The sequence below is a fragment of the Manis pentadactyla genome, chromosome 2 (genome assembly GCF_030020395.1).
Source record: "Manis pentadactyla isolate mManPen7 chromosome 2, mManPen7.hap1, whole genome shotgun sequence".
Taxonomy (NCBI): Eukaryota; Metazoa; Chordata; class Mammalia; order Pholidota; family Manidae; genus Manis; species Manis pentadactyla.
In genome coordinates, this window is record NC_080020.1 from 190252521 (window position 1) to 190274858 (window position 22338).

General features: G+C 38.4%; 1 protein-coding gene and 1 long non-coding RNA gene across 11 annotated transcripts in view; one reads left to right on the forward strand and one right to left on the reverse strand.

Annotated features, from left to right (window-relative positions):
- LOC130682592 (uncharacterized) overlaps positions 1–3569 on the forward strand; it is a 40788-nt gene extending 37219 nt beyond the window's left edge. Inside the window, exon 2 of the long non-coding RNA XR_008995847.1 lies at positions 2651–3569. This is a non-coding gene — a long non-coding RNA (uncharacterized LOC130682592). The remainder of the gene's footprint in view (positions 1–2650) is intronic.
- EML6 (EMAP like 6) overlaps positions 1–22338 on the reverse strand; it is a 269209-nt gene that overhangs the window by 65652 nt on the left and 181219 nt on the right. For all 10 annotated transcript variants that reach the window (XR_008995844.1, XR_008995845.1, XR_008995846.1 and 7 more), the window contains 7 exons: positions 18291–18391; positions 16801–17003; positions 14291–14402; positions 13886–14013; positions 9552–9693; positions 6552–6704; positions 6255–6386 (listed from right to left, as the gene is read on the reverse strand). Coding sequence is in view for 7 of the 10 variants with exons in the window: in XM_057497201.1 (XP_057353184.1) it covers positions 6255–6386; positions 6552–6704; positions 9552–9693; positions 13886–14013; positions 14291–14402; positions 16801–17003; positions 18291–18391 (971 nt within the window). In the remaining 3 variants the exon portion in view is untranslated. The remainder of the gene's footprint in view (positions 1–6254; positions 6387–6551; positions 6705–9551; positions 9694–13885; positions 14014–14290; positions 14403–16800; positions 17004–18290; positions 18392–22338) is intronic.

The following is a 22338-nucleotide window of genomic DNA, read 5'->3' on the forward strand; positions in this document are numbered from 1 at the left end:
TAAAACAGTCTTTCAGTCTGATGTAAAACTATAATCTTGGATTCATTCTGATTAATGTTGAAAAAGATGAGATTTCCTAATTTTCCTCCTACCACATTAATAATCCTTTTTGGCTTGAAATTTAAATGACTCAAAAAATAGACATTCCAGTATTTTTTTCAGGATTTTTTAATTATGGAAAATTTCAAACACATGAAGAATAGTGCAAAGAATCCCTATGTGTACAATGTCCAGTTTCAACAGTTAATAGCACATGGCCAACCCTGTTTCATGAACCCCCACTTATATTCTCATCCCAGATTGTTTTGAAGCAAATTCCAGACATCCTATTTCATCTGTAAATAATTCAGTTTATAAATACATAAGAACACATCTTCCCCCACTCTTTTTTCCATAACTAGGTATACATCTAGTAGTACTGAAATGTTATTCTTGGAAAAATAATACCAAAATAAGAATTTTGGGTTATATCACATTCTTTTACATGTAAGTGGGTATCACCTAGGTCTGAAATCTAGCTGGAATTGCAGGTCTATTCTAAGTGACTAATTACAAACAAGGTTTCTCATTTTGTAACTCAAAACCTTAATTGTTTATAATTTGCTGAGTTGTAACATGGTGATGTGAGGGGGCTTTGTCTGGGCTGTGAGGAGCAAGTGAATTTGAAAATGTTTCCTCTAAAATGGGCACATACACACAGGAAAAAAAGGGGGGGATTAAATTAGCCTTGGCCTTTTAACATTGTAAGAAAATGACATATTTTTCCAATGAGCTAAATATATCTGCAAAGTATATATATATATATATATATATATATATATATATGTATGTATCTTGTACTTTTATTATATATTTTTTAGCTTTATTGGGAAATAATTGCTATATAAAATTACATAAGTTTAAGATGTACAATATATCAAAGTTTCATTTTTCAATAAAAAACACTCAATATGAGATACTGGGGGGAAATGAAAACATTTTAGGAAAGGAACCAACAGTAACCTGACTAACTCATATAAACATTATTCACCTTAGAAGATCTGTATTAGATTATTCTAGGTTTTTTTTTTCCCCATTGGTTTCTTTGTTTTTTTTTTTTTTGGTATCATTAATCTACAATTACATGAGGATGCAAAGTACATTTTTAAGATTCTCAAAGTGACTGCAAACAAAGGACCAGGAAAAGAATTAAAGGAATCAATGAAAAAACATTCTTTGATTCAGTGGCTCATTTTAGATGATTTTTGGCAGTGAGATACCAGAGAACACAAAGGATTGTAATTCTCAGATAATCCTAACAACTCTCCTGACACCATAGTTTCAAAGACCATACTTTACTTTAAAAAAAAAAAAGTATAATAGTTAAGAGAAATACTTTATACCTGCAAGAATATTAGAAAATGTAAACAGAATAAACACGAGAAGTGCTGTGCACACCATAGGCACCTGTGCGGTACCTACCTAGCCTATGTCCCTTCCTTGAGCACTGCCTCTCACCGAGGGCTGGATCCCTGAGGTCATGTCTGTACTCTAAAGGTGGACATTGACTTAGATGGGGCCAGGATGGAGACTGGGCTGGACAATCAAATTCTCTCTCCTGGGAAACTGGTATCTGGGAGGCCAAATCAGTGGGTGCCTAACTGGGATGAGGTGTGGACTTTAGGACTGAGGATAGTATTTTGGGGCAACCAAGAGTGGGCCAGCTGCAAATGAATTAAGGAAAGTCTACCTGTGCACAGAGAAGGGCCAAAAGCAGATATCGCACTTAGCAGAACAGTGGACACGGAACCGAGCTGCCTCAGGCTCTCCACCTGAGGAGAGAGGAACTGCCTGCTTAGTTTCTAGGCATTTCCTCGTCCTTCCTAAAGCCAGTTCCTCAGGAGACATTTTACTTCCTGCTCTTGAATTCTATGAGCTGTCCCTCTATCTTTCCAATAAACTCATTCTTTATTCTTTTTAAGTTTAAGCTGAGTACGTTTGAGTGGTCTTCTGTTTCTTGCAATGTAGGAAGGGAAGAAATTCTTGTGTTAGAAAGGTGGAATTATGGGTGTGTTTCCCCCCCAAAAAATTTTCTTTACTGTAGTTACTTTTTTTAAAGCATGAGAGGAAATAGCTAGGTCACCACTCTTTTTTTCCATGCTGCCTGCTGCTCTGTCGTATAACCACTGAAATAATTCCGAGGACAGAAACAAAGAGCAAAAGTCTATGTAAGCCATGAATTATTGCCCCTGAATAAGAGTATCCCTATTCTTCCAGAATCCTCACATTTTATTCACTAGAAATATCTACTCGCACAGAATAAGAGAATTGAAAGAGACAGATGACCTCTTTACTCAGCAGGCATAGTAAATCCCACATCTTGCAGGTGCATAGAGCTTTATAATCTACAAAATCATTCACACACATCATGCCAGTTACTGTAATATCTACAATTTAGAACAATTCTAAAAGTGGCACTAAATGTACCAAGAATATCAGGCCATTTGCAATGAAAATAGGAATGAGATGCCCTACTCAAACCTTAAATTGCGAAAAGATCTTATAGACAGAACTATATTTCTAGATATTTCTGGAAATGAACTAATAGCAGCTAGAAAATATTCTTCCCTGTTTTTTCTCTCTCCATGTGTTTTTTTTTCTTTCATTCAAGGACAGCTGATTTCCTGCAGAAGCCTGATGGGCTTCTCGCTTTTCCTAGGACCTGTGGTCACCACAGACACAAGAGGCTGCCAAGGCTGGGGCTGTGCCAGTGCCCCACCCCCGTGAGCCTGGGGCTCAAGCGACACTCCAGTGAACATGTTCACTACTTCTGACAAGATCAAAGGAATGAACAGATCCTTGCTCCTAAATCCTGCCCTCTACCCCTGCCAGACCCCCAAGGCCTCACTGTAAAAAGTGAGGCTGTTCCTGAGCAAGCAGGGCACATGCTTGCATTTTGGGAACTGGGATATCAGGAGCACAAAATTATCACAATGACACATGCCTCACAACAATGAAATTGGAGTGAAACCAGGGAAGATTCACCGGCACATTGGCTTGTATTCTCCAGATGATCTAACTTCCTCCTAAAAATTACAAGTATTCTATTATCCTGCCAGTCTATAGAAGCTGTTTGGTCTCACCCTCTCATCTGACCAAAGGGGCTACTGTTAGACAAGAGGAGAGGTGGACTGGCAAATATGTCAGCCTCCTTTCTCCCAGTGTCTTTACCATTATCCTGAATGCTGGTTGGGTCACAAAGGCTGGCTTCAGGCAGAATTATGGAAGCAGTGAGGTTTGCCTGTATTCCTGCAAAGTGTTGCTCTGCACTGAGGGCCTTTATACAGAACTTCACCCAGGTCCCTCCCCGGCAACAACTCACTGATCCTGGCCAAGACCTTGTACTTTCCATCGGGACTTACACCTTTTTATATCCCTGGCATCCAATCCAGGGCCTATATATGTGTGGAATGGAAAAAAAAAACTCCCCAAATGCAAATAAAAACCACAGTGAGATACCACCTCATACCCACTAGGATGGCTATATCAAAAAAACAAAAATAAGAAAATAAAAAGTGTTGGTAAAGATGTGGAGAAATAGGAACTCTTATACACTGTTGGTGGAAATATAAAAATGGTACAGCTGCAATGGAAGACAGTATGGTAGGTCTTCAGAATATTAAAAATAGAACTACCATTTGATTTAACAATTGCGCTTCTGGGAATATATCCAGAATAATTAAAAGCAAGGTCTTCAAAACATATACACACCCATGTTTATAGCCGCATTATTCAAAACAGTCAAAAGGTGGGAGCAACCCAAGAGTCCAACCAGGGATGAATGGATAAATAAAAGGTGACACACACAATGGGACATCGTTCAGCCAGAAAAAGGAAGGGAATTCTAACATATGCTACCACATGGGTGATTCTGGAGAACATCATACTAAGTGAAGTGAGTCATTTACAAAGACAAATACTGTATGATCCCACTTATATGAAATACCTAGAGTAACCAAATTCATAGAGACAAGGTAGAATGGTAGTTACCAGCAGCTGGGAGAAGGGGAAAAGGGAAGTTACTGTGTAGTGGATACAGAGCTTCAGTGTTATCAGGTGATTTGTGGAGGTGGGTGGCAGTGATGGTTGCAGAAAAATGTGAATGTACTTAATGCCACTGAATTGTACACTTAAAAATGGTTAAGATGGTAAATTTTCTGTGTATTTTACCATGACTAAAAATAATTTTAAAGAAATTTTCCCAACCAAAACTTACTCTTTCTATGCCCCATTTTCTCTTGGCCCTTCACTTTCTAAGATATAAATAAGAACTGGTTTGACCCCCAAATGGTCCTTGTGTGGTGGGATTTCACATGTTGTGTTAGGTATTGTGTGTGTCTTGGATTCTAAATAAAACTCACCATATTCTATTTGACGTTTGCATGAGGCTGGCCCTGACCTAAATCTTTCTCCCAAGAATGCATATCTAAGGATGTTACCAAGAGAATAAATAGGGGAATATCACTTCCTTTTTCTTTATAAACAATAAAGCAGAGAATATCAAGACGACGACTGGGAAGCAGCTGTTTCCATTACCCCCTGGCCTCCCTGGTTCCTAGATGACTCACAGGCAGCTAGTGTCCTACCTGATCACAGGTGCCAGCCTAAGCCCTCGGGGCGCTGTGTCTGGCATGGCTCTGACATTAAAATGAGAGGAACTTATCTGACCTCCCTTTGCCCTTGTTGGAACTTGTACCTCTTGCTGTCTTCCAATCGATTGCACTGTACAAAATGCCTGCAGATTGTAAAATTTAAATAAAGTTCAAATTTCAGTGTACCAAGTACAGCTAAAACTGAACACCTGCCTGCCAGAAGGACCAGTCCACAGCCACTACTTCAATAAATGTTTAGCATATTCTGGCATCTCTGAAATTACTTTTTTTGGTTGAGGCCCTCATTGTCTCTTCCTCCTGGTTTATTTTATTTTTCATCCTCGATCCAACAACTTCCAATTCCAGGCTTTCTCACCCTCCCCAGATTGGGAGACAATGCCCCATTCTAAATCCCTTAGAGTTACCTAATACCTACAGGATAAAGCTCGGTGTCACTCTCCCAAGTGTCACATAAAAGCTCCTTTACATTCTGTCTTGGTCTGCCACTCTGCATTCTCCCGGCTTTATGCCCTCAGCAACCCAGTGCTGCTATTTCTCAATAGCCCTATTCTTCCCATCACCACGTCTTGGTACATCATGTTTCTTGTTAGCCTGGAATGCTCAGCCTAGACTTTGCCATCTGGTGAATTTCTGCTCATCTTTCAAGAGCCCCCTCAAAGGACATTCCTTCTATAGGACTGCATGGATTCCCCTGGGAGCCCTTTCCTCAGAGACACACTCTTCTTTGTGCTTTTCTACCATAGCAGATGAAAATTTCTTTGAAAGCTGGGACCCTGCCTGTTATTAAATGCCCGCCCCAAACTCTAACATCAGCCAAGTCCCCAGGATGGGATTTGAAAGTGACCCACCCTATAGCGCTGATGTTCCCCCTGGGTGCTGAATGCTGACTGGGCCCACTCTGAGCCCCTGCTCACCATGGCCCATGACTCACCATCTGACTCCCTTGCCTTATCCAATCTGTGCTCTTGTGTCATTCAAGTACAAGTATGTTTCCCTCACGAGCTTATAAACTCTGGACAGCTACAGGAACTCTATCTTACTTCTGGATCCTCCACACTGTCTGGCTTAAGACTGCACATGGTAGAAGCTAGATTTGTTAAATTAGAAGGCAAATGCCCATGGAGTCTATGGACATCACTTGGAGGGGATAGTGGGTAAGCTGGGCGGTTCTGGAGAGCAGAAATCTTTAGGTGAACTGAATGCAGCTTTCTACCTCTGCTGGAGGACGAAGTTGCTTGAGACTTTGTGGGCTGTTCTCTGGACAGTGGAGAATCAGTGGGGCAGGGAGAGCAGTAAGGCAGCAGGGACACGGCATAGTGGACCCAAAGGCAGAGTGGTGGTTTACTGTGGTGATGGCAGCATCACAGATTTTCAACTGTGTTAAAACTCAATGGCTTGAATTAATAATAGTAATAATAATAAAAAGTTGGAAAATTACTCAAAATTCTAGCAGCAGCTGCCTCCTGGTTATAAAATTGCAGTCATTTATGTTGTTGTGGGCTCCCCCCTAAAACTCTACTGACATTCTCTCTGGAAACAATACATGAATGGACATTTTTTTTAAAACAAAAATTATATTTTAACAGCCACAACATACTTTACCTCTGGAGTCCCAGTCAATATGTGTAATATAACTAGAAGCACCTTTACAGATGCCCACCCTTTTGCTTGTGAGCACGTTGTAAATATCCACAAAGTTATCATGGGATGCCACAGCAAGGTATTTTCCTGTATCTATAAAGAAAAATGTGCAGTTAACACCAAAACATTTTATATAGGAATTTAATTCCAGGAACTCAATTTTACAAAATAGAAAATAGGTCAAGGAAATATTTAAATAGTTCCCTCTTAACAATTTTTTGTCCCAACACGTTCTTTTAAATTTGCTGTCATATTTACCTTTTGAAAACTTAATATCAGAGATCATTTCTTTTCTGTGATGGAAGGACACCATATCTTCAACAGTGTCAGCATTTACAACCAGGAAACTCCCATCGTTCAAGCCAACTGCTAAGGCTTTCCCATCAGGGGAGAAGGCACAGCATCTTCCACCTATAAAAGAATCCACTGTTATTATCCATGATTTTACTATCAAACAAGCCACATGAAGAGATGGAGACATTTACATATATGCATTTTATCCATATATGGGTGAACACGTGACTGTATCTTTAAATAAACAGTACTTATGAGAAGAACTGAACTTTGTAATTTAAAACATCCTTTCCCTCCAAACCCAGGGACAGTTATCATAACATTAAAAATAAGTTTTCGAATTTTTTTGAGGTTTAGCTATTCATTTCTTAGTATCTGAATACCTGACGTTCTCAAAAGGCAAGTGGAGCGAATATAGGAAAAGAGTAAAGAAATAATACAACCAGGATCTTTGCTCCCAAGAAAAGAAGTTATGCTTAAGAGCAGGAGCTCTGTAATGAAATTTCTAGAAACTATTTTTTGGATATAATGCCTTACACACAAAACTGGCTTTAGAGAACCTTGTTGTTCTACTCTTAGTCATTCCAATTCTCGAATCCATGGGTCATAATGCATAATTCTAGAGGCAAAAGATTTTGTTCCTGCCTCTTCTGCCATGAGAAGAAAAGAATATGGACAACATTCTCCCAAGAAGTATCTGTAAAACTGATCAATATACGGCTGATAGCACTAGCTGAACAATGTTTTCTACTGCTCTGCGGGGTCAGAGGGAGGAGACGTTTCTTAATGAGCATGGACTCTGTGGGGGTATATTTAATAGGAATCCTGTTTAAGACTATGCACCACCTCCCAACACCCATTCTTATTGTCAAGACTTAGGTAAGCAGAGCCCCAAGGATGGGATAGTCATGCAGCCTTGTGCCAAAATATTTCACACTAAGCTTCCACACACCCTTCTATCACTGTTCATAATATGCTCACAGCTACCAATAACTTCAAATTGCCTCATCAAAATGTATGTTCATTCGTTCATTCATTCATTCATTTAGCAAATGATTATTTAACTACTGTGAGTCACTCATGGTACTAGAGTTAAAAGAACTTCAGGCAAGCCTGCCCTAGAAAAGAGTCATTAAGATCAGTTTAACCACAGAGTTTACTGCAGGCACTAAGACACTTCTGACAGTGAAAGGGAGACTATTAATAATTACACCGGGACAAAAGATGGAAACTGGGAACTGGGTTGAATGTTCATTCTAGGTTAGCAATAGTTCTTTTGAACTAATTTTTAACCTAGTGAGTAAAGTCCATTATCTGCCGTTGAAGTCACTCACAATGAGGACTTGGGTCTATCATTTCCCAAATATATATATATAGCCAAATGCTTCAACCTTTAGGGGTTAAGAGCATGGGCTTTGGAATCAGACCTAGGTTTGAATTCTGGCTCTACCCCTTACTAAGGCTCAGAAGTCCAGTACAAAGAAAAGCAATATAACAGAGGGAGACAGCCTCATGCAGTGGCCACAGGTATGCTCTATGAAGCCTCACTGCCTGGGTTTGAATTCAGTTCTACCACTTAGTAGCTGTTTGACTTTGGGCAAGTGACTTGAGTTCTCTGTGCCTTAGACGCCTAATCTGTAAATGGTGATAATAACGGCCTTACACATTGGGTTCCCAAGAGGACCAAATGAAAATTGCTAGCACAGTTGCTGGCCCCAGCAGTATTAGCCACCACCATTATTGTTACTACTGTCTTGACACCTTTTTTCATTTTGTTCCCCTAGAACACACTCCCCACATCTACTTATAAAACAACCTAGTGGAAGTACTTTAGTGTCAGACCCCCAAGCTCATCCTTCCCGTCTTTAGTCCTTTCACAAATCTTTCGACCCCCAACTGTCATGATTCTTCCCCGATGAAGTTGCCTTGGCAGTAGGCCTTCCTCTGAGCCTCTGTAATACATTTGCGCCAGGTATCTTTCATTTGTCTTCCCAGGTCCACTCTCCACCCTGCTCCGTGCCTGGAGCTGGCCTGCCTGGACTGCATCAATGGGTTCCTTGTCCTCTGGCTGCTGACTGCATTCTGGCCAAGGGGAGCATGAGCAGGAGACTGGAGGGAGGGAAGGAAGCAGGAAGAAAGGACAGGGAGGTTGGGGTATGTATTCCCCTAGCTGTCTGGCTGCAGAGTCACTGCATGCTGGCTGAGTCTGTTAGGCTGTCATCTAGCATAGCTTTCATTTTGAGAATTCCAACAACTGCTCCCTCCTCTGGCCCTTCAGCCCAGGGCTGGTAATGGGACCCGGCTATTACTAGCTGCACTATCCCTGGTCATTTCTCAACATCGTACCCACTCCTTTACAAAGAGTCCCCTTTTTGGAGTCTTAAATTACCCAGTTTGAATGAATCACCTGTCACTAGGACTCTGGTCAAATCTGACACTAGGAATGGGACTGTTCACCTTGGGATTCCCAGTGCCTAATACATAGAAACTGAATTTTTACTTCTTAGTCTACCTCTCAGTTCCAATGCATATAGGCATTCAATCCATATTTACTCATTTCCTGATGTTAGCTATTTTTAAATATAATTGACTATTATTTTTAAATAATAAAATCAGTTGTGGAGACTGTTAGCTATAAAGATAAAGTATATTCTTTACAAGCTGGTATGTTTCTAATTCCTCTTCTCAGAGAGAGCAAGGACATATTGCCCCCAGGTGGCAAATGTCTGTGCAGCACAAGGAAAATGAAATAAACAACAGAGCTGGGCACCAGCAGATCGGGCCGGCCTTCCAGGATGATTCTACACGTCTGTCTGTAGCGACATTTAATTTCCAATGCTTCACATATTTTAGGGGATATAACAAGAAGTGCTCTCAGTAAATATTAGTTGAATGAATGAATGAATCCAACACATTTTGTTCTTTGTAAATACTTTTACAGATGAGTAAGGTGATGTCACATACCTTTTTTGAGTTTCCGAACTGCCAGCATACGGTGCTGGGAGGATAATTCCCAGATCCGAAGTGTTTTATCATCACTCACTGTTGCACAGATGGGCAGGAAAGGGTGAGCTGCCAGCCCCCACACTTCTCCTTCTGTGTGCCCCTGTGGGAGAGGAAACAGGGCAACATAAACTCAGTTCATGCTTCTTGGCAAATCCTTCTACAGCCTGGTGTTCATAGTCAGCCCAAGAGTATCCCAGACAGATTCAAATATGAATAAACACAGTTTGAGTTTCTGGGAGCCAAAATAACTGAACTGAGTTATTTTTCCATTTGAGCTTGAATCTAAAGCTGGGCCTACATGATGGTAAAGTATTCATTTAGAAAGCAAAATATGGACTCGTCACTTATAAGTTTTTTCTATATAATCCCAAACATCTTCCCACTTAGAAACATCTGAATGTTTAATCCCCTTTGCCTAGCATAAAGTGCCCTCATTGTATCCTATTGTTTGACATCAAATAAACAAAGTCCATATAGGTACATATATACTTCTAAAAAACATTTTGATCATGACATAAACCACTTTCTGTAATAAAACCATATTCTACAAGATGTAAGCACCACCTATCTCTGTCAGAGGAATTGGACAGCAATATTATTAATTTAATTTTAGTCCTTTGAATGCATAGCATTTGGCAGAGCAGAAATAAAGAGTGCAATTTCACATCAAATGTCCTGGGGATCACTCTAGTTCAGTGTTTGTCCACAAATTGTTCTATCCAATGAACTGAAAGGTGTTTAAAAGGCACTGGACCAATTCCACCTACCTATATATTATCACAAATGCACCTATCTGCTTAGAATAAAAACTGATATAAGCAGTATTTTAAAAGTGAAAAATTAGGGAGAAAACTAATTGATTCCTACATTATTACTCAATAAAGCACATAAAGAGATTAGTACACAGAGCAATTAAAGAGACCAGATTGTTTACTGAATTTCTGTTTTTAGTGACTAATTATAAATAGGCTTTGCTTAGGAAATCAAAAAGGAAGACCATCCACAGGTATCTGAAAGGTGTTTGTAGTTGGAATGCTTTGCAGAACAGGTGGCTTTTCAAAGAGGAGTTGGATGATTCCAGTTTATTAGGAGCTGTTTGAGCAAGACAGCAATTTGGCAGAAAATACAAAGTTCCAAGTAGAGCTGACATTCACCTCTCTGAGAAGGGTGAAGGGCGTAGACACTGTTTCTGAGTTTATCGATAGCTGGAGCACCCTATATCCCTAGTTTTCTTCCCTTCAGAAACCTCCCACCCTCAAGGTCATGGTCAGGGGACAGGTCAGGGGTCAATCCCCATTTGCCCCTACACTGGATCTGCTTAGAGCTCTTTTACTGACCAACTCACTTTGTTGGTCGTTTTGTGTCAGGAGAGAGTCGTGGTACTCTGAGAGAGACCCTTTCAAACCACTGCCTCACCTACTGATTTTAAAATTCTATTTCTGTAATCTAGTATGATTATTTTAATTCCTGTGTAACACAGGAAAGGCCAGTGACTGAAGCAGGCCAAAAGCATCTTGAGCGGCAGGTGGAGATGAGTTTGGGATCTTACTTTCCTATTGATCACCCAATAAACTTGATAATAAACAGCTGCATAATTGAGGGTTAACTATGTTCAAAGCACATATAATAGGAATTTTCAGAATTCACCTGATGGTACACTTCTCTCCTTTCCCAGCCTAGCTTTCCTTCTCTTAATGAACAAGCAGTCTAGTGCAAGTGACACTGAATTGCCATGCTACTGACACTGGAAAAATGGCTCTGAAATCTCCCCACAGCAGTTGATGGTCTGTATCACGCTGTCCCTGCTGTTCCTTGACTCTGTCTCCCTCAGAACAGGCCTGTGAGCCCTGAGGGAACAGGAAGCCCTATCCCACCGTTCAGGGGGAACAGCACAAGGCTGACCCCAGCAGGACACACTGACTGACTTCAACTACTGAGTTCTACCGAGGAGGAAATGACAGATGAGTGATAGGCCAGAAGAGGAAAGAGATGCTGAGGAAGAAGGAAAGGAGTGATACACATGTAGGGAGAGAAGACGGTGGTAACCGCTCTTTCCTCAAGTGTCCACCAGTTCCATTGCCTGCCCATTGCCCCGGGGACCACACCTTCGGCACTGCTTCCTGCAGTCTCCATGCTGAGACACATCTGGAGAACAGGCTGCTCTAGTGCTAGGGAAAAAAAAGGGCTCTGGTGTCTGACAAAACTGGGTTTAAATCAGAGTTCTGCAGTTCTTAGCCTGTGGGTAATTTTGCTGGGCTTTGGGTCCTTGTCTATAAAACAATTTCAACTGAGCAAATCTGTTGTGGAGATGAGAAATAAATTTTGTACAACAGTACTGCCTGACACATAGTAGGTGTTCAGTAAATGGTACCTGTGGTTATTTTACTAGAACAGAAAGGAATAAAAATGTGGAAAACAAAAAAGTGAAAAGTCTTGTCAAATTTAACACATAGTTAACATTAACTCAATTATAATACTTTTCAAAATTAGAAAACAGTGAAATCTTACTGTATTGTTTAAATCACATTATAGCATAAATCTTATAAGATATTTAGCAATATAGCATGTATGCAAATGGTTTAAAGTCTCATCATTTGAGGGTTAAAAAGAAATAAACACTTTTCAATAAAATTAAATAAGAAGTCGTGGCCAGAAAGAAAAAACAATTCATTTGGATGGAGACAACAAAAGCAAGAGCAGCTGGAGAACAAAGAGGCCCCACCTCCAGGACGCATCTCAGTGCAGCCCTCCTTCCTGGCCGCCCAGTACAATCGGCTACGGGGCTTCTGAGGTTTGTTTTTAACACAAGATTTTTATTTTAAACACAGATTCTCATTCAGGGTATTCATGGTGGGGATAGGACACATGCATTTTAAAACCCTGTACTGCTCTGAGCCATGATGTGTGTGCAGACCTGTTCTCAGGGTGCAGCAAATCAGAGTCCCTCTCAGAGGGATTTTGGGGGTACATCCTTCCTATAGCAAGCTTACTGTTCAAGGCATGAATCAGGACCGGGAAAGAGGAGAAGCTCCTGTATCAGACCCACGTAAGCCCTGAAAACTATATAATCAAATGTATTTTCTGTTGACTCCAACTCCTGAATGTACACTTCACCTCTCCCCTTGCTCCTTCCATTTATAAACAAGGTCTATCCATCACTGACCCGCACAGCTACCTACCTACTCACCTCCACATACTCCCGTGACCTCAGGAAAGACTTTATCACTCCTTTGAGCTTGAGGATTCTGCTGATGTTTATTATAATCTGATTTTACCTGAAAATAATTCTTGAGGGGAAAATGAAAGTACTGAGTATGTAATGTGTTTATGTGAATCAAGGCTGAGACTAGAATGAGACAAAATCTAAGGAGATACTTGTACATTTGGTGTGTTCAGAACAAATCATTTTTCTTGTTAGTTTTACAGATTGACAGATGGAGAGGAAATATACCTAAGGAGCCTCATCCAGCCCTGGACTTAAGTTAGATGATGAGATTATGGACTCTGAACAGATACTGCAATGGGATAACGTTCTGGGGGACCTTGGGAGAGAAGAATGTATTTTGCATATAGTAGAGACATTAATAATTGGTGGCCAGAGGCAGACTGTGATGGACAGACTCTTGAAGTGACCTTCACAATCCTCCTGGTTTTCACGCTCTTGCATAATCACCTCCCTTTGAATGTGGCACGACCTGTGGCTTGTTGCCAACCAATAAAATATGGCAAAGAGGATAGATGTTCATCATTCTATGTATGTGATGATATAATTACATTACACAAGACTGCAGTGCCTGTTTTTTCTCTTTTCCTTGCTGGCTTTGAGGAAGCAAGCAGCCATGTCAGGGAACCTCATGTAGGAAGGAACTGTAGGCAGCCCCTAGGAGCTGAAGGGGGCCTCTGGCCAATAGCAAGCAAGAAATGAAAGCCCTCAGTACCATAGCCACCAGGAACTGAAGCCTGCCAACAACCTGAGTGACCTTGGAAGCAGATCCTTCTTCAGTTGAGCTTCAGATGAGACTGCAGCCCTGGCCTTTATTGCCACCTTGTGAAACCAGTTAAACAGAGGCACCAGTTAAGCTATGCTCAGAATTCTGACCCACAGAAACCAAATGTTATTAAATGTGTGTTGTTTCAAGCTGCTAAGTCTGTGACATTTGTTGTACAACAATAGGTAATTAACACTGTACCTGCACAACCCTGAGAGTGAGAACCTTAGATTTTGCACCCAAATGCTCCCCTGCCTCCCCTAGTCCCAGCTCTGAAATGCAGTTAGAACACATACACAGTACCTGAACAAGCAGAGTCATTGGGCCACTTTTATCAATTTCCAAGATCTCTCCATTTTTTGTTCCCACCAGGATATGTCCATGTCCCAAAGTGATGGCACGAATCGAAGGGTTATCTTCCAAAAGCAAGCCTGGGATGGGGGTGGGGGGAGATAATGTATTTTATATTGTAAATATTGCATTTAATTATAATAAAAACTAAAAAGACTGATGATTATATAAATTCTGTCTTTATAGTTCCAAAGTACTAGGTACTAGGCAATCATCCTTGATATTTCTACCAGGTGCTAGGAGCTCTAAAGGTGGAAGAAAGAGATTTGATTTGGTAATGGTTTTCCAAGAACTTTAATACTGTCTTTTCCATCTCTATGAACAGAAAGATTCCTACTGCATATTCAGGAGTGGCACCTTTTGAGCTAGTCGACAATGCTGCTCTTTTAATGGCATAAGTCTTCAAGCATCTTTCAAACATATCATCCCAGAGCTCCACAATTCCATCCTTTCCACCTGTTACAAAACCCTGTGAAGGCACACATGGGAAGAATTACATACACATCAAAAGACAAGTTACCCACCCAAGTAGCCTCCAAACGATTCCCCCTGGGTAAAGCAGCTCTGTCCATGCTTTCTTCTTAAGTACAGAGGACAGAAAAATCTGATAACAACAAATAACATTAATATAATATTTTATGAGAAGCTCTCTCCCCTACTTCCCTAGCAAGATCAAGTACATTCTCAGTGTGTGCCCACTGCACTCTCCTCAGACCACTGGTTGGCACTGGCATCTGGGTCATGCATGGCTGCATCTGTGCCCCATCTGCTGACTACAATAGGGGTTCCTACGGAATAGGACTAGCCTTAAAGTCCGGCAGAGTTTCTGGTATCTCAAATACTCCTACTGAATGAACTGTAATTAACACCACAATTAACGATTGCAAAATATTTTTTAATTAAATATTTACTTCTAACAGAAAACATCATTTCTTATTAGTAAGAGTAATATAGGTACTCTATATAACAAAACTATCCTATTTTGTTCAGCAAACATCAATTTCCACAAAATTAAAATCCAGATTAAATTTTATGAAACCTGGAAAGTAAAAGACTTACCATATTGGATATTTTTTACTGAACATTGATCTTTATTCCTGTTCTAAGCTTATGATTTCTTGGCTTTACTAGTCTTCCTTTCTGGCAATTTATATATACCAACTGTTCTTGGAAAAATTTCTTTTTTAAAAAAGAATACTGAACAATTCATCTATCTTTTCAGAAACTTTTAGTTTACTGCATTTCAATTAAGTTTATAAGGAAATAATTTTTAAAGTTGATTATATTCAATATCTTTATTTTATTGTAGATTTTGCACCTGGAGAGATTCAATCCTCAAGTCAAATTTAAATACATTAGGTTACACTGTGAATCCTTGTCTTTTCCTAAGACTTTTCAGCTTAACTTACCAAGCAATAAAACAAGTTATATATTTAAATATTTAAAACACTCTATAAACAAGTTATATCATATCAATTTCTGGGCCTACAAAAATCTTGCATTCTGCTTTCATTTTTCTTCACATTTCCAGATCAACCAGTAAAAAATTTAACAGTATAAAACAGCTTAACCACCAAAACAACCACTAGAGTTGCACATCTAAAAAGAACCTACTTCTGTAGGGATCAGCATATTTACCTGCAAACAGGTAAATGCAAAGTGAGGCTTGGCTTACTTAGGTGTGTTGGGTGGCTTAGATTGGAGGTAGAGAGCACAGATGAACTGGTACCAGCAGCAAACTAGCAATGAATGAAAATTTGGTATTTTTGGCAAATTGATTGAAGAAAGTGTTTTAATAGAACTGAAGATAAATGTGATCTTTATTTTAAAAAACACTGCAAGGCAAGTGGGTGCTGGACAGACCAGGACAAAGATGAGCTTGAGTGCAAATAGGGCCAGTGTGATGGTTAATTTTATGTCAAATTGAATGGCCATGGGTTGCCTAGATTAAATACTATTTCTGGGTATATCCTGAGGGTGTTTCCAGATGAGGTCGGTATTTGAAGTGGTAGAATCAGTAAAGCAGATACCCCTTCCCAATGTGGGTGGGCATCATTGAATCCTTTATAGCCTGAGCAGAGCAAAAGGCAGAGGAAGAAATTCATCCCTTTTTATCCTGCCTCATTGATTGAGGTGGGACATCTCATCTCATCTTTTCCCATCCTCAGACTGGGATTTCCAACATTAGCTCCCCTGCTTTTCAGACCTTTGGACTAAAAGACTGAATTACACCACTGGCTTTCCTGAGCCTCCAGCTTACAGATGGCGTAGGACACTTCTCAGCTCCCATAACTGCCTAAGCCAATTCCTTATACTAATTCTCCTTTTTGTGTAATGTATAATGTACATCTATATCCTACTGATACTGCTTCCCTGGAGAACCCCGACTAATACAGCCAGTGGAAGACTTTGCTTTAAGACTCTCCTTGAAATTGAACCTGTCTACACAGGTACAAACTGGTTACCAACATGACTTTTGGCCAGATTGATGGGTGAGACCATGATTGAACTACTTGCTACTTTCAGGTCTCTGCTACTAATTGTGCCACTGAGGAGGAAAACAATGCTGAAATATTTCTCAGGACTCTTCTGCTACTATGTGCCTACATTTAGCCCAACACTTCTTAAGGAGTTCTTAGGAGTGAAGCCCAGGAAGAATGAGAGTGAAAAAGGTGAAGAGAAATTGCACATAAAGAAATAATTATAAATGAAAAAGAAATTTAAAAATGTTTGTATTCCCCTGCATTCAGGACAACTACTTCCTAATTCAAATAGTATAGGTTTCAGACACAAGCATCCTCCTGGTGTGGGCCTTGCTAAGACTAACTTATAATTTTTAGAAAGCTAATGAGGACAATATATCATACCTTATCCAATGCATACATAGCAAACACAGGCCCATCATGAGCTTTCACTGTCTTTAGTAGTAGAATATCTTTCCAAATAAAAATATCTCCAGTCGCTGCTCCGGAGAACACTAGATCCTCCATTCGCCCGTAAGAAACACACATCATTGTTTCCAATTTTCCAGCACTTCCAAAAATCCCTCTTTTAGACGTGAAGCCCCCACCTGGAGTGGACCAAGAGTATTTATTACTTTTTTAAAGACTGACATCTTCTAGAAGCATTTACATCTTCAATGAAAAACTCAGTGTGTCCAAATTACATAAAGATGTATAGAAATGGCGCAAAACATGATAAACAAAAACGTTTTAAGAGGTTTCTCATTCACTAATTCAGTGTTTACTGAATCCCTACTTTGTGTCAGGCATAATGGTCAATGCTTGGGCATAAAGATGAAAGAGTTCCTTCCTTCAAGGAACTTAGGATCTGTTGGAGAGAGAGAGATATGCATTTCAGTCCAATGAGACATGCATCTAACCAGGTTCAGTGCAAACAGTATACCAGCCAGAGGACGGGATGACTAACTGCCTGAGCAAGCTGGGGGAGTCCTTATGAATGCAGACCAAAAAGAATGAAAATAGCACTGGCTGGAATGTAAAATGTAAACTGTTATATATGTTTTGCCTCAGTTTTTATCATAGCAACTTTGAGGTGAGGAAAACGAATCACTGTAGGACAAGATATATGAGATTTATCTCTTAGCTTTCCTCATTTCTCTGCACTTCCTATCACTGAGAGACCCTGACTCATTCCAGACAGCTCTACACAGGAGGGCTCTCCAGACAGGTTGGCTGCCATTATCTTTTCTTTAAAAGTGGGAAGCATTGGAACGGTAGCTTGTTTATGTCTTGACCAGTATAATATTGGGCTGGGTACTAAAGTTGATGCTAAGAATTCAGAAACAATCCCAATAATAGGTCTGGCTCATTAGTGGGAATAAGATATCCTTTTATGTGTTGTCATGCTTATTTACTCATCCTTACTATCAATATTATATCTACAGATATTTATTTTGATCACCTGCAGTGTGTAATGTCAGGGTTTAATTCACATGCTAACTTGAGTGATATATTAGTAAAAGAAACTTCAAAATATGGAAAATTATATTCACCCAACCAAAGTGATTCTTTTATTTCCTGCTCAGTAGTCCAACATAATTGCTGCTTTCAGAACAGATGATTAAATATGAAAACAATTATTTTCACAGAACATTTCCTGAATCTTTCTAGATATTGATGAATCTGCATTGCATCATATAGAGTGTTGTAAGTTTCACAATTTTGACATTAAGACAGTCCAAAGTGGATTTGGGAAAGAACATCTTAAGGCACATTTTAATTTTAGATTGTAAAGACAGGCTAGGTTGTGATGATCGTTTTCTTCTTTCTTTTTTTTTTTTTTAAGCTGGAGGAAAGCTCTCAAGCACATAAATGATAAACCCAAACAATAGTACCTGCTTGTTGCCAGAATTTGATGTGCTTCATCCCAACTGTAACCAGTTTCTCAGTATGGTGTGGGTTACACTTTACCACAAATATTTTATCTCTATGTCCTCTGTAAGAGAAAAATAGGGAAAAAAATTCTAGTTTTGATGGAAGTACTGATATAGACTTTTATTATATACATTTGGTCTTTCATTAAGCACATCTAACAGAACAAATAAATTAAAGGATACTTACAATACATATGCAGTCGACATTAAAATAATGAGATCTGGCTTTTCTCTGAATGTTTGAGCCCTTTCTTCTTGCTCCTACTATTGCTACCAAGTCTACTTAATTATGCCTTAAACAAATTAATGAAATATTAACATGGATCAGAATGCCTCCATAAGATAAAATTAATGCAATCATTAATTTTAATGAGTAATTCTTGGAATATGGAGTAATTTAATGTGAATGTGAGTAATTCTTGGGATATTGAGGTCTCATACAGGAGGAAGGAGAAAACATTGCAGTAGTATTAATGAGAAGCTTTAAATGTAGTATTTTTTCTGTGAAAGGCATAACTTCGGGTTAAACAGTTTTACACAGAAATGTATTCACTAGAAATTGAAGCCCCTGGTTCACATACACAGAGAGAGAAAGGGTGTCACTTAATGAGTCTGATGCTGTACATTGAGAAATGTAAGTTTATAACCCGAGAGGCAGAAGGATAAATAATAAAGTGAGGACTGACTGTAGACCTGGAGCTACAGACCTGGCATTCCATAGTTCCAGGGAAATTTCTTGGAGACTCTATACTTTGGAGTATAGATTAATCACCTTGGAATTAAAGAATTTACTGATCTTCATGGGCTATTTGATGGTCTTCTCTGGTATATTAGGACATAACTTTCATTATGTAAAGGAAATGCAATTAACATAAAGAACATGACTGACCCATCTCCCTTATGAATATAGATAAGAAATCTTAAAATATTAACAAAGACAATCCAATAACACATTTAAAAAATTATACATTATGACTGAATGCAAGAGTGGCTCATTATTAAGGAATCAAATAATCAATTTATCATATTAACATATATAAGGAGAAAAAATATCATTTTCACAGATGCTGAAAAGGTATTTGACAAAAATCTAACACTCATTTATGATTAAAAAATACTCAATACTCAGCAAAGTAGGAATATTAATTTCAGGATATTTCAGACTTATCTCTTAGACATTTCTGTTTCCCTGCAGACCTTGACTCTGAGAACCCAGATCAATCAAGACCAACTATACACATACTGGCTCTCCAGACATTGTATGCCATTATCTTTTCTATAAAAATGGAAAATTGAAACAGTAGCTTATTCATGGTGTGTTTGTGTGTGTGTGAACTCAGAAGCCAGGTCCTTAACTTAATGCCATTCCTAATAAAGTCAGAAATATGATTATTGCCAGTACCATTTAACATTGTATTGAACATAGTAACTAATGAAATTAGCTAAGTTTTAAAAAATTAAAGGTACAAGATATGGAATAGAAGAAGTAAAACTATTTCTTTTTGCAAATGACATAATTATGTATCTAGACAATTCAAAAGAAAATATTATAAAAACAACTACAAACAAGATAATTTAATAAAGTTGCAGTATATAAAACTAAATACAGAACCAATAATCTTAAATATACAATAACCAGTTGAAAAACATAATGCAAGAAAGAACTCTACTTATAAACAAAAATATTAACCCACATTTTTATCAAGAAATATGTACTTCATATATATATATATGAATAAACAAACTAGTAAAAAAAAAACCCACCTATAACATAGAAAAGTAGACTTGAAAAAATGGAAACATATCCCATATTCTTGGGTTGGATAACTCAATCATAAAAATGGAAATTCTCCCTAACTTTGTTTATAAAATTGACTTGATTCCAGTAAAAAAGATAATTTGGTGTTTGTTTTTTAATCTGGAGTTAGACACCTTGATTTTAAAATTCTTATGGAAAAAATAAACTAGCAATAATGACCAGAAAAACTCTGAAAAAGAAAAGCAAAGAGGGAAGAGTAGCTCACCTAGATATTAAAACAATTTATAAGGCCTTCATAATTAAAACAGTGTGGTATTGGTATATAAAATGACTGAAAAACCAATGGCACAATAGAAATTCAGAAAGAGACCCAAATGAGTATTAAAATATAGTATATAATAAAGATAGGGTCTCAGATCAATGGGGAAGAGAAAAACTTCTAAAAGAAATTGTGTATTTAACCATATGCTGCAGAGCACATGGAGCAACAGGAACTTTCATACAATGCTGGGGGGAATATAAAATGATACAGTCACTTTGGGAAACAGTCTGGCAGTTTCTTATAAAACTAAACATACTTTTGCTATGAAATCCATCAATCACTTTCCTTGGTATTTAGCCAAAGGAATTAGAAACTTATGTCCACATAGCTGTTGACAGCAGCTTTATTCATAATTGCCAAAACTTGGAAGCAACCAAGATGTCTCCTTCAATAGGTGAACAGATTAAAAAAAAAAACAACTCATGGTATGTCTAGACAATGGAATATTATTCAGTACTAAAAATAAAAATGAGCTACGAAGCCATGAAAAGACATGGGGGAACCTTATATGAAAATTACTAAGTGAAAGAAACCAATCTGAAAAGGTTACATACTATATAATTTCAATATGAAATATTCTGCAAAAGGTAAAACTATGGAGACAGTAAAAAGATCAGTGGTTGTCATAATAGAGGAGACGGAGGGGTGAATAGAAAAAACATAAAAGTTTCTAGGTTAGTGAAACTATTCTGTATACTATAATGGCAGATACATGACATTTACACATTTGTCAAGACTCATAGAATATACATCAAGCATGATCCCTAATGTATAAGGACTTTGGGTGATAATGTTATATCAATGTAGCTTTGTGTATTGTAACAAACGTACCACTCTGGTGTGAGCAGGGGATTTGGAGGAGGCTGGGGTACTGGGTATTTGGAAACTCCATATTTTCTGTTTACTGTAACCCTAAAAATTTTTTTTTAATCTATTTAAAAGGGAAAAGAAAATGGTGTTTGGAACACCTTGATGACCATATGGAAAAAGGATAAAATTGGATCTGCTCCTCATAATAGGGTCTAGGATAAATTTCAAATGATATAGAAATTTAATTGTAAAGATGAAGCCATAGCAGATTAGAAGAAATTAATGACCTTTTAATCTGAGAATGGGGAATACTTTCCTAACTATGTCACAAAATCTTGCAGCTATAACAACTGATAAAATTGATAACATAAAAAATTTTGCATGATGAAAAGCACCACAATCTCAAAAGACAAATGACAAACTGAGAATAACATCTGCAAAATTCAGACAAAAGACAAATGAACCTAATGTTTAAAGGACTACTTGTTTGAATTATAGAGAAACCAAATAGTTCATGAGGGCTAACTTTTATTTACTTATTATTGAAGAATTATTGATGAATTCTAGCTAATATGAAGAATGAATGATAGAATTAGAAAATTATTTTCGACCCCTAATTAAATGATCAATTTAGCCCACAGTTGTGAATGAATGCTACAACCATAGATAATATATTGATGGTAATAATGGAAGGATTAGGCTGATACTACTAGAATCCACAATGCAGCTAAGTATTACTAAGAGAAGAACAGTCAGACATTTTGCACAGTGGTGTACATCATGGGGTGTATTAGAGGAGTGGTCTGCTCTGGGGGAGAGGAATTCCACCCCTGACATTGTTTAGAATTGCTGGCTTATGGGAATAACAAAAACAAGACTAGCTTTTAGTCGTTTCATTATTCTTTTAAATTTTTTCCACAGATAATACAGCCCAATTGCTTGTACATGTAAAGTACCACTCCTGCTGCCCCACCCTCTGATATGCCACTGATTATGTTTCTCTGGTGTGATGAAACATGCAGTATGTCTCAAGTATTCCTGTCTAAAAAATTGAACATAGGAAGAAATATTTGCATATCAGATCTTATAAGGGACTTGTATCTATATTTTTAAAAACC